The sequence below is a fragment of the Taeniopygia guttata genome, chromosome 9, assembly GCF_048771995.1.
Source record: "Taeniopygia guttata chromosome 9, bTaeGut7.mat, whole genome shotgun sequence".
Taxonomy (NCBI): Eukaryota; Metazoa; Chordata; class Aves; order Passeriformes; family Estrildidae; genus Taeniopygia; species Taeniopygia guttata.
Window position 1 is genome coordinate 1,443,031 of NC_133034.1, and position 13,374 is coordinate 1,456,404.

The following is a 13,374-nucleotide window of genomic DNA, read 5'->3' on the forward strand; positions in this document are numbered from 1 at the left end:
AATTTTATGGGGGTGCTAGAAGTGTCTCTGCACCTCTCCTGACAGAATTAGTGTGTGGTTTTCAAAGAGTAACAGGACCTGCCATTTGACACTATCCCATTCACAGTGGGAAAACAAACAAAAATTGGTAGGAGGTGCTGGAGTGGATAATTGATGTCTCTTTCCTGGACACAAGGAGAAACATGACTGTCCTCCCACAGCTGTGGTAGGCTCATGCTGTTGTTAAGTCTGTTCAGTTAATAACTTGAGTCTGGAGGGCTCAGAATCATGAGGAGTTTAAATACCCATTTCTTTGAGAGGTGACACCTGACTAGAGGAGCGCAGAATTTGAGTCTGCTCTGTTGATCAGACTGGGTTTTGTTAGGGTTGTGCCAAGCCTCACATGTCCACACTGATTGGTAAGAAAGCTTTTTTAGCTAGGCTTGGCTGAACTGACCTCGTGCAGAAATAAAACCCCATGGGGTAGCACCTGATTAACACAAAGCTGGAAACCTGCAAATTCCTCCAGGATGCAGAAATCTCCAAGCACAGTCAGTACAAACTATCCTGCAAACTATCAGTGGGAAAATTGGTTTAGCTGTTACTGCATAGGAAGAAATAAAGCAAGTCCAAAACTAACAGCAAACCCCCAGGGCTACAGAGCTCCTTTATTTCCTCAGAGACTCTCGTGCCTCAGAGCTTCCCAGTGCATCCCAGTTCCCAGATGAACCTTCCCTGCACCAGGGACAATGGGAGATGGGTCTGTTTCTGCAGCTGCTCCTTGGGACAGAATTTTCACTGACGTGCACTAAAATAGTGTATAAATTTGCATTTGTAGCCAATTTTGATAATTGTTTTAGAGCTGAATCTCAAGAGTACAAAGCTGTGGTAGTCTTCTGATTTATTTTATAGTTAAACAAAGAAGTGTTTGTGGTGTATTTTTCAAATGCCTTTGAAACCACAGACTGTAAGACTCTACTTCCACAGTGAAGCCCAAAGGAATGGGTGCCTTGTGAAAGGGTTCATGTGGAAAAAGTGTCTTAAATATGTGTAAGTTACAACAGTAAATATGTACTACATATATATGATACCTGAACAGTAAAAAAAAAAAAAAAAAAGGGGAAGAGAGGCAGTGCAATTTTGTTTTATTTGAACAACAGAGAAAGGATTTGAGGAAAGAGGACTCAGACTGGGGTTCTAAAAAAATTACCTGCTTTTTTTCGTTCTTGGTAGGGATGGTGAATCAGATCTGCTGTGCTGATGCACCCTCACTGCCCCTCCTCTGAGCTCTGCCAGCTGACACCCCCTAAAGCTCTGATGGGATTCTCACTTCCCATGTGCTGTCAGCTTCAGCTGTGTTTCTCACTGTCTACACAGAAAATAACTCCTGCTGCTAGAAACAGGTTGTGAGCTCTGACCTGGGTCAGAGCTGGAGAGGAGGACAGTGAAGAGGGCTGGGCTGCTCTGCCCCAGCCCTTCTGTGCCATGGAGAAGTCCCTTCATCCCCCTGTACCTGTTTTCAGCCAGATGTAGGGATAACAGCTTTTCCTTAGCTCCGTGCAGTGTCATTAGGATAAGGACTTTGCAGGGATTAGGTTTGTCGTTGGAGGCTTTAAAAAGCACTTTGGATGGATAAAAGAAGATGCTGAAAGCAGCCTTGGAGGTCCTCATGTGAACTGTACTAAGGCACAGTGGTGCCTTGGCATCCTCCTGGTATTTGCCTCTCCCTTCTCTAGCCTGACTAAGTGAAAAAATTCTGCTATGTAGCTCACAGATATGAACAAAAATGAAAGTGTGTGTCAGATGGTTTCCCAAAATATGAGATGAACAATCATCCTTAATGCTTTTTCAGCCAGTGCTGAAATGCAAAACAGTGACACTGGATATCTCCAATTCTCTTTTAATTAAGAGCTGCAGCTGCCTTTAACTGTCAGATCTAAGCAGCAAGCTGCTTCCAAAACATCTCAGCGAGATGACAAATCTCTTAGTCATGACTTTGACCTTCCAGTTTCAGGCCCAACTGGAAGAGCTGAGGACGTCTGAGTCAGCTGAGACCGTTTTGCTGAATCACTCAGAAAGTCCCTGAAGGTTTCTTCCAAGGTGGCTGCAAGACAGAGCCTGCAGTGCTTCCAGTCTGGCGGCTGCTTCTCTGACTGATCCGAATCTGCTGGTGCTCTGGTGTCTCAGAGTGCTTGCCATGTAAGAGTATTTTTCACCAACAATAACAGAATTTAATTCCTCTTTCAGAATTAATTCGACTTGTTCTTGGGAATGGCAGTTCTCAGCACCAATAGTAATTTCTTTTCCTTTCCCTAAAAAAAATGTACACAAGTCTGATGGCTAGGGGCCTAGTGATGGAGCTTTCCTATGGATTTTGCATTCTTTGTAGCTCCCCAAAAATCATGCCAGACCATGAGAATTTATACTTTAAAGTCGTGATGCTTCATGATATTTCAAAAGGAAGCTTCTACAACATAGTGCTAATATTTTTGCATAAATTTCTGTGAATAACACTTCTGAGAAAGTATAAGCTGATATGACACGGTAGAGAGGCAATAACAGAAGAATTATGTAAATGCAGGACGAATTATGTAAATGTAGGCTGGACTTTAATTCCAGAATTTTTGCTCCATGATATCACAGAGAATGTGCTTTCAAGTGATGCAGACCTTCAGCTCCCTTTTTTACCAGAAAGCTTGGATTAGATTTTAGGAAATTAATTAAGACGGGTATGTTAATTACGAGCTTGCTGTGCCTTAGCATGAAGATTGTCACCTCTCTTTGGTGGTTGCAGTAGCTCCTGCTGGATGGTCAGGGCAACTGGAAAAACACCCGTCCTTCCCATCATCTCCTGCCCTTGCAGGGAGCAGAGAAACCCCAGAAAATGCAGCTGAAACCAAATTAGATGGCAACAAGAATGCTGGAAGAGAACAACCTTGAAAGTGTCTACTGTATGTCAAGTCATTTTAAGGACAGCTTGTGAGCTGCAAAAAAAAAAAAAAAAGATGAGAATTACTAGGCAGAAAAGGTGCATGGCAGAGCTCCAAATTTGGAGTTATCTCGTAGCTCTGACCAAGAGCATCACTGAATTATAAGCTCTGCTCAGAGCAAAACATGTGGCAGGGAAAAGCTCTTCTCACCTACTCCTCTTCTGTAGTCTCTGGGATTCCAACAGCGCATAACTCAAGATAGGAGCTCTCTTGATGTTTGTAGTAGTGACACAGTGTTTCCACAGACAAAAATCTGCTTGTGTTGATTGGGAAAATGCCTATTTACTTCCTTAACTGCAAAGAGGTTTTACAATTTTAATTTTAGCTCTGTTGTTGTACCAGGATCTCCCTTTGAGGCTGTTGCTGCTCCAGGGAGATCTTGTTTTGTGTAGTGTGTGATGTACATTATGGTCAGATTTTGATCTTTGTGACAACTCAGAATAAATCCTGTTGGGATGCTGGCCTGTGGCCATCGATGGAGTGCTTCCCTGGCAGGTGGCAGCAGCCTCTGCTTTTCATCTTTTTAGTAGTGGCCGTGAGGTCCTCAGGGATGAGCAAGTAGGATGGTTCAGTTTCTGCAGTTTCAGCTCCAGCTTGCTAATGACACTCCCAGCCCAGGTAAAGAGTGCAGTGAGAGCCACAGCAGTGCTGCAAACAGCTGCTCCATCTCTGGCAGATTGTGGGGGTCAGCGCTGTCCACAGGGATCTCAGCCCCCAGGCAATACTGTCACACTGAATTTTGCAGCTGAAGGCACCTTTGGGGAGCTAACTTCAGTGCCCCAGGCGTTTTGACAGTGTGTTAATGAGGCTGTAACTCCAGCAGCATTAATCAGAGCCCGGGATGTAGAAGGGAATGATTCACAGAGAAACACAGTGTTCTCTCAGTCTGTCACTGTGGGAAGGCATTGGTAATGCATGAGTGGGATTTGTGATATTTTTCAGTTCACATGCTCAGGGATTTCCTCTGCAGCTTCAGGAAAGGTTTTATTTCCCCGTGGGGAGCAGTGAAGGGGTCCCTTGGAAGAAGAGGGGAGGTTTCACAGGGTAGAGTGTGGGTGTGAGGGATGACTGGCTGAGGCTCAGGGACCCTGCTCAGGCTGCTGGAGTGATTTGTCTGCACAAACTCACACTCTGAGACAGCCCAGACCTGTTGTTGGATTTTCAGGACGCTTTGTTTTGTCCTTTGTTATCAGCAGACTGGAGGAAGGCGGTGTTGAAGGTCAGGAGCTGCTGTGCAGAGGGTCAGGGCTCTGCTCACAGCAGTGATGCCAGTACTCATCCAGGGCTGGGGATATGCTGAAGCTGCTCTGGTGAGCATTTAGGGACCAGGACTGGGGAGGGTCAGCCTTGCTGGTGCCAGAGATGACTGACTTCATGCTGTGTGCAATTCTCACCCCCACCTCCTCCTCTGTTTCTTCTCCTCTCTCGTGTTTGTGATGGATGCGATCTCCTCCTGTTTCTGTTTGTTTCCCTCTGTTTATCTTTGCTTGGTGAAGTGCAAACAGGAGGAGCAGGGCAGTGCCTTACTCAGCACAGCCCATCTCCTGCTGCATTCCCAGGGTACCAGAGCAGCCTGGGTTTCCTTCAGGGGACACAAGCTCTGCCCTGCTCCTCAGGCCTGTGATCAGTTTGGCCATTGGCCTAATTTAGGGTAGATAACCTGAGTTGTTTGCCATTTAAAAAAGCAGCGAGGGAGGTGGAAGAGTTTGATAAAGTCCCATCAAGGAATAGTGTAAAAACTGATTGTGGTATGAGAAGGAACGGTGTGGGAAATGGATTTGTAGAAAATTTGCAAAGCTTGACAGAAGGCTCACATAGTATGCCTCTGTATACAAACCTTGAGATAAGAAATTCTGACTTAGCAATGCCATGGAATAGGACAGACATTGCTGAGAGAAAAATTGATCTAGAAACAAGTTTCAAAGGATGGCCTTACAAAAAAGACTAGGCTTTAGAGAAATAGAACTATGAAAGATGCATTGTAGTAGGACCCACAAGGGATAATTTTAGATTATTAGCTTCAAGGCGTTTATGGCATTGTGTGGCAAAAGCTGATAGGCCAAGAAACGCTTATAGTGTCCTGTAATTAGGAAATAGTTGGCTTCTGATTGTGATGGTGTGAATTATAACATCTGTATTGTCTCACCCTTCTCATGAGACTGAAAATGGAATAAAAGTGTTTAAAATTCCTCTCAGTTGCCCCATCTCTGGGTCAGAAAATAGTATTGTCCAACAGAATGGAGCAGTAGGGCTGTGATCCAGGAATGGAAAACAGGGATTGAAACAATTGAAAAGTCCTTTGAAGAAAAAGAAGGTACTCTGAAACTTCAAAACTTCTTTGAAGAAATAGGTACTTTTTACCAGCTCCAGAAAAGGGGTCATGAACAAATAAAGATGGTTTGGGTCACTTTGGTTCTCTGGTTTTGCCCTAGGTCTGTTCCAGCATCTGCCCAGGGTGCCACAGGGGCTGCAGGGGCTGCAGGGCCCCCTCCTGCCACCAACGTGTCCAGCAACAAGAGGCTGCAGCAGACACAAGCCCAGGTGGATGAGGTGAGTGCTCCAGCACAAGGAGCTGCTGTGCTCCTCCCTCCCTTGTGCAGCTCCTGCTCACCTGAAGGCAGTGGGCCCAGGAAATGAGATTTATCACAGGAGGGATCCTGAATATAAACATCCCTGCACAGGAACAGCTCTGCAGATTAAATGTGGGCATTGCTGCCAGTTCAGGAATTCCTCCCAGACAGTCTGGTTAGGAGTAAATGTCATAGTGGAAGCAGCTCTTTTAAGTGTGTTCCTGCACTCCTAAAGGTGAGATGCTAATTTCTCAGGCTGCTTCACAGAGACAGAAGACCATCAGCTTCTCCCAGACAGATTAAAACCACCAGAACTGAGCTGGTGGCTCGTTAGCAAGAGCTCAATTGATTGATCATCACAATTTATTCCCAAAGAAAGGCACCCACACATGATGGCATAACAGCATCTCTCACAAATCCCCACTCCTTTTCTTGATCTTGGAGGACCATGTGCCTGTTCCAGCTTGGATCCTTAAACTCTTGTCGTGGCTGTGGTGCCAGGGTCCCTCCAGCTCTCTGGGAATGGGAGCAGTGAGCCCAGCACTGCTGCTCTGGTCCCTGGCTGTGCCAGGAGCACAGTGGCAGCTGTGGCATCCTTACACACCTGCTGTGTGCATTAGTGTGCTGGGTATTAAGGAAAGAATATTGTTAAACCCCTCCGAGGACTAAGGACCTCGTTGCTTACTGTCTGTGGTGAAGTGCACAGAGCATGTGTGATCCTTAAATGCCAATTTGATAAAACACACATTAGAAAATATGTACTTACATGCCCTAAGGCCTTTATTTTCCAAAGCTTCGGGCACACTTTAAAGATAGTAGAGAAGACCTCAAAATATCCAACTCAAATGAATTTCTTAAGATGAGTTAAAGACACCTGTCAAAATGGGCTTTGTCTTTTTGAGAAGCTTTTCTTTGTTGAACATTTGGAACAGTGACTTTCTGGTCTCCACACTGTTGGTGCTCAGATGTGTTTACAACATCCTCTGGCTGCAGAAATGTCTAGGTTCTCTCTTTATCTCTTTATTTCCTCTTCCAGCGGGGAAAGGAATGTTACGTTTTAACTTTTATCTTTGTTCAGAATAATGAAATAAATTTCTTGTCCTGAACATGCTACACCATGGAGATCCTGTAATTGTTTATATGAATGACAGCAAAAGTAACGGTCCCTAAAAGATGATAAAAATTGCTTTCTATTATCTTAAAATGAGTGATGCCTAACAGATACATAGGGCTCTTCAGGTAGATCAGTAGAGATGGCATCAGTGAGGGTAGTGAACTCCTGCTTTGTGTTGTATTCTGGCTCTATTCGCTCAGACCCATGAAAATACATCTTTTTGTGGAGATGATTACATACTTTTGGCAGTTACTCTTGCCCAGTATGGGGGCACAATGAGTAGTTCTTGAATTTGAGGGTTATGTTGGTGAAATCCAGGATTCGTGGGGATTTTGCCTTCCAGTTGAGAGAGAGGCTGCAGCTGATAGAGAATCACACAGTGATCTAGGTTGGAAAAGAGCTTTAAGGTCATCTAACCCATGCCCTAACACATCCACATCAACCAAACCCTGGCACCCAGTGCCACATCCAAGCTTTGTTAAACACCTCCAGGGATGGTGGCACCACCCCCTCCCTGGCAGATGATTCCAGTGCCCAGTCACTCTTCCAGTGAAGAATTTTTCACAGGTTTGGAGCTGATAGAACACGGTCAGCAGGTGCTTTTAAGCAGGGAAATCACAATGTAAGAATGGCCAAGGGAGGCAAACTGGCACTTCCAGCACTGTGAGGTTGCTGGGGTGACACTGGTTTGTAACACCAAGGGATCCAGTGTGTGATGCCATGATGATTTTTTTACTTTTCTTTTTATTTACTTTTTATGTATTCTCAATACCCTTAACATGCATATTTTTAATTTTTAAAACTTAATATTTTAACATAGTGATGGTATTTTGGTAGGCCAGAAGGCCAAACGTCTTAAAAGCCTTACAAGCTGGGGACTGGAAAGCCTTATGCTCTCTCAAGATACCGAGGTCCCCTCTAAAACATATCTTGTAAACTAAAATTGGGCCCATCTCAGGGGGTAAAACACACCATTCATTTAAGCCTCTCACTGAGGCATCTTTATTAGATATGCTAATTTGCAATGTCTGTAAATTTATATACACAATTTACTGTGTGTGTACACACACACACACCATATTTAGCATATTGCACCTTGATGAATTGTTGTACTGATGCCTTGGGGTGACTCTTAGAACAGAGGCTGGACGAGATTCAGAGAATAAAGTGGGTATTTATTGAAGGCCTTCAATAGCCACACCTTGGGCAGCCAAAGCCTCCCAGAGGCTGCACCCAAGGTGGACAATGGGCACCAGTTTTACAGACAATTGTGAATTTGGTCCATTTATATATCAGGGGTTAATCCTCCAATTACAGCTTCAGCTAATGAAGTGATTTACCCCAGTTTGCTCCCCCAATTCACTTTTGTCTGTACTTTTTGGAGCCTGAGGCTGCAGGGTGTCCTTGAGTTTGATGCCTGGGGAGGAATTGTGTGTGAATAAGGGGCAGAGCAGCAGCTGGCACAGAATGGAGCAGAGAGCCATGCACTAATGCAGTACAGGAGCTGAAAACCAGAAAAGCTAAATCCTAAGGCATCAGCACCATAAAGACACTTATTAAATACCAAGTGGGCTGCTCTTCTCCCATCCCTTTCCCGCCGTGCCGGGCGGTGGCAGCAGAGCCTCGCTGCTCCTGCTCCGCCTGCCCCTCCGCGCATCCTGCGGCTCATCCGCTAAGGCCCAGGCAAACTTTTCTTTATGTATTTCACAAAAATGAAATCTCACCTGGGCAAATCTCGCTGCACCCAGCATAGATTCAGTAAGTAGTTGTGGGGAAACAAGCAAACAAACAAACAACACCAAACACAAAATCAAACAAACAAAACCCATCAAAAACCCACAAGCAAAACCACCAAACAAAACAAAAAACCAAACCTAAAACCCCCAAAACAAAACAACATAAAAAAATCCAAAACAAAACAACCCAACTAAACCCCAAAATAGAGCCACAACAACAAAAAAAAACAATGGGAAAAAAAAAAAAAACAAACAAAAAACAAACAAACAAAAAGATCCACAAACGAACAAAGAAAAAACCCCGACCAAACCCCCAAAAAACTAAGAGAATGGGTAGGAAATAGTAGAGTATTTTGTTTCAGCATTTTCAAATAATTTATAATTTTCACTACAAATCATTGTACCAAGATATAATTCAACTAAATACTAGCTGAGAAATCAATACTTTAAAAAAATTATTATTGTTTTATATGAAGTTAAGTGCTTAGAAGGTTTTGGTTTGGAAAAGCAAGTAAGAAAGTTTGGATTAGGTTTGATAGACAAGTGAAACAAATCTTTTGAGACCTTTTGCCAGTTCTGTTAAAGATTCTTTCATTACCAATTTCCTCTCACTGTATTTGAATGATGTATCCTCTAAATAATTCTGGATTTTTGCAGGTAATAGTCAAATTTTATTAAATATGTATAACATGAAATTCCTTATTACAGAGTATGAGAATTAACAGACCATCAGCTTCATTCACTGCTAGAAAAATTGGACAGAACTTTACTGAGATTGTGACACTGACATTTGCATTAGTGGTGACTTTCTACAGGATTTCCATTTAGTTACTGGCTTGCTAGAAGAGAATTTTCACCTTACTCAATGTATAAAATAAATGTATGAACAGCCCTTGCCTGTTGTATCCTGGCTGTGCAATGAGCCTGAGCTCTCTGCTGTTCTTTGGGCTGAATTTGCTCAGGTAAAACATTCTCCTCCTCCACTTCCAAGCAGGACTTCAAATCATGGCTGAGAAGTCATCTTGCCCAAAAGATCTGCAGAATGAGAAAATTGTTTGGTAAGGAAATGCATACAGTTCCCTTTAGAGTGGCCTTTATCTGTCTGGTTTCTCTGCTTCAGGTAAGGAAGGTATGAAATGTGCGAGGAAAATAATGGCTTGTTCTTAGTGATGTCAGTCAAATTGTGCTGTAGAGATCTTCATCGGGTCTTTGTATAAAAGAAGTCAAAAACTTTAATGAAACCAACTGTGGTGTTTCGTGATGTCTCTGTTTTCTACCTCAAAGGGCATCCAGCACAGTGTAGCTCACAGAGGGTGTTTCACGGGCTGGGGTTTTGAGGCAGTGCCCAGGGGATGCCATCTCACACCATATGGCAAAAGGCTGGGTACCATTGTTGCTGCTTTTAGACTATTGTGGGGCTAAGAACGATTTATTGCCCAGATAAATACCAGTCTCAGGGGCTGTGAGATTTCAGGGGAGCAAGCAGTTGGCCATAGCTCAAAGTGGTCACAAGTTCTTCATTACAAGGCAATATACAACTTTATGATCCAATGGACAGTTGCCACAGGATTTATTTTGCTTTTCTAACCTATCACTTTTACTTAATTTTGCTGCACTGTGTGTATTTTTATCCAATGGGCTCCTATCTCACATATACACAAATGCTTCTATTATAACATCGAAACTCTCAGCTCTCTGTCCAATTACACCCCTACATTATAAACTCTTCACCGTCTTATCAATGCAGTTTCTCACTATCTAAAGTCATATTCTTACTTACCACTATGGAAACATAAGTTTATGGTTTTTCTGCTTAATGTCTGTGTACTTTATTTTTACATCAGTCCAAGCGTCTCCCAAGGCTGCAAAGCAAACCCTCTGGTGTCTGTGGAAGTTTCTGGTTTTCCATTTCCCACAGCTGGGTTTAGGATGAGGTGTGACATTCCAGGGTGTGACCAGATGGGCGCCCCTCAGCTTTCCTGTGGGAGGAATCTCAGGTGTGTCTGTGCCTCACAGGTGGTGGACATCATGAGGATGAACGTGGACAAGGTGCTGGAAAGGGACCAGAAGCTGTCGGAGCTCGACAACCGGGCAGATGCATTGCAAGCAGGTGCCTCACAGTTTGAGACTAGTGCAGCCAAACTGAAGAGGAAATACTGGTGGAAAAATTGCAAGGTAAGGAATATAAATCCTTGTTCGGAATCACTTCATGGCAGAAATTGCTTTCTCTTGCATTTAGTGGGACTTTGCCTGCAGGATGGCACCTCTGAGTCATCTCTTCTCGTCAAGGTGAAAAGAGGCGCCTTGACCTCGAGGCTCCAGAAGTCAAGCAACTTTGATCTTTACCAGAACCCATAATTTCTGCAGTTTATAAAATGTAGATACAATTTTTGATGCATCCCCAGTGCCTTCAAATAGGAATGAGAAAGCATTCCACGTCAATTTGTTTCAGTTCTCTGTGGGAACCACAAAACCTGATCAGGTGCAGTGAATTCTAACAGTGGGAGAAAAGAAGTTTTTCCTTGTGGGGATCATCGATTTGACTTTTTTTCAGGATGTTAAACCATAAAGAATGCCCAAAACTGGGTTCCACAAACTTCTGCGAGAAGGGAGAAAATGACAGTCTCTTACGAAGAGGGGCTGGTTAGGATAGAGCAGGGCTTTGATTAACCAGCTGCCTCCTCTGCTGTCTCCAAAGTCTAATCCTTTCCCCAGAGCAGAGGGAGCCTCACTGTCCTTTTGCCTTTTCAGACCTTCTCCGGCACTTGTGGATTTTGGACCCAGAAACTTCGTCTCCTCTTACTCTTCTAAGACTCTTGTCTTTGTTTCTTCCTACTCATGCACCACCACCATGAACACTGTGCCAAAAGTTCAGCTTCCTTTCCGTTTCTCAATACCAATGTTCCTGCTGACTACTTATGTCCACCCAAATAAAACCAGCTGTTCCCAAGGGAGAATCCCACATGCATCCCTCACTTGCCTGTTGTCTGCTTTGTCTCTTCAATCCACAGTGCTATGAAATGTAAAGCAAACCAAAATATTCTGGGTAAACTACATGTAAAAATACTCCAGAAATAAAAGGATCTACATTAGAAATTCAACAAAGCAGGTCCTCTGGGCCTCTTTTAGGTGGTATGTCTTTTAACTGATATGTCTAGAAGTGCAGGAAGCAGGGCTTTTGGGAGCTACAGGCACAGATTTTGAGTTAGGTTCACTCATGTGACTGCAGTCACCACAGTGACCTGCACTACACTAGACCTTCAAACCTGCCCTCATTCTCCTTTCCTCAGTGTCCCTTCCTGCTTTCTCCTGACAAACAATTCCCCGTCCTTCTTCTGCCTCCCAAACTCTGGAAAGAGAGGGAAGAAATTTAAAAAGAATCTGCTGCAAGCCAATGGCTGGCTCTGTCCTCATGTTAGGAGGAATGAAAGCCTTGATTCGACGTGCCCACATTTGCTGGTTTTCATTCTTTCTGCTCACTGGGGCAATAATGGCAACTGGACTGCAGCATCCTTGGAGGGCTCATCAGCTCCCAGAGAGTCTCAGGGGAGCTCTGAGGCAGCTCCCTGCTGCTGTGGGCTCTGCACAGCTGCACAGCTTCTCTCCTGCTCCTGGGGGAGAAGGCTCCTGCTTTGCACTCAGCTGTTTGCAGGAGAACCTGCTAGCATGGGCTCCCTGTCTCACCAGCAGCAGCACAAACAGCTCTGGGCAGCTCCAGCTGCCTCTTCACTGACTCAGGAGCGTGGCGAGAAGGGATGAGGTGATTCTGTGTCAAGTGTGAACCCAGCCACTGGGAGCTGTTTTACTTTGGAAATTGAGTTTTTCTTTGCTGCCTGGGAATGGTTGAGGTTGGTCACAGCATCTTTACCTGGCAAACTGGCCAGCTTTGACAAGAGGCTCTGTCCGTTGTCAATTTTAAAACCAACACTAAGTATGGGGCCTTAGCAAGTGTTTTGCAGTTAGTCTTTACAAGAGTTAAAAGTATGAGGAATGAGTCACTAAGTAAAAAAAAAATAATAGAGGGGTTAATGTCTTTCATCCGAAAACCTGACTTTCTCTTTTTCTTTCTTATAACTTTCTTTTTATAGATGATGATCATCCTCGGTGTAGTATGCGCAGTCATTCTCATTATAATTATAAGTGAGTAATTCATTTTCACTTTTATTTTTGATCTCAATAGTTTGTGACTTAAGAATGGCTGATACATTAAAAAACAAAACAATGAAAAAATGGATATAAAATATTTAAACTGATTAATTTGTGAAATTTCCCTTCTAGTGTTATGCTTTCATAGTGAGAATTACTGCAAACTCCCTGAACACATATTGGCAGAATTTGTTGACATTTAATGTTTTTTACATTAGCATGTTACATAACTTTCCCTAGGATTAAAAGCTCTCCCTTTTTATGTTTTAAATAAATGCAGTCTCAGAGATCTTCCTTTCATTATGATGACTATCACTGTCCTGGTGTTTTCTACTAAGAACAGTAATTCTTGAAATACCTCATGCCTATAAAAAGAGGGTGAAGGCACACAGGCAAACAGGCATCTGGTGAATGTTTTAGAAGCGTGTAGGTGCCTGGTGTCTGCCATATCAGCTAGAATTTGAGATGTCAGTGTTTCCAAAGATCCTTGTGCACCTTGAATGCCCAAATGTTGTTAAAGATGGCCCAAAGTCTCACTGACTTCTTTTCTCAAAAGATCATCTCGATCTACACAGTTGTTGTGGGGAAGTTAGCTATGAATGAATAACATTAGTCATACTGCTTGGGACTCAGGGGCCTTGTAATGACAGGAACTGAACATTTCATTTATGTAACCCTGTGTTAGCAACAGCTGTTAGGTGACATAACTGTAATATGGCATTAACTCCTAAAAGGGAGATTTCCTCAGATACACAATGCAGGTAGGAACCCAGAAGAGATTCACCAGAAGGCCAGACTGTGGATGTGAGTTAATTCCCAGCTCTCAAGTTACATGCCTG

At 43.5% G+C, this 13,374-nt stretch overlaps 1 protein-coding gene across 1 annotated transcript in view; it reads left to right on the forward strand.

The window, feature by feature from the left end:
• The window catches only part of LOC100232098 (vesicle-associated membrane protein 2), a 53,182-nt gene that overhangs the window by 29,310 nt on the left and 10,498 nt on the right, over positions 1 to 13,374 (forward strand). The window contains exons 2-4 of the mRNA XM_030280694.4: positions 5,402 to 5,519; positions 10,406 to 10,564; positions 12,478 to 12,529. Coding sequence (XP_030136554.1) covers positions 5,402 to 5,519; positions 10,406 to 10,564; positions 12,478 to 12,529 — 329 coding nt within the window. The remainder of the gene's footprint in view (positions 1 to 5,401; positions 5,520 to 10,405; positions 10,565 to 12,477; positions 12,530 to 13,374) is intronic.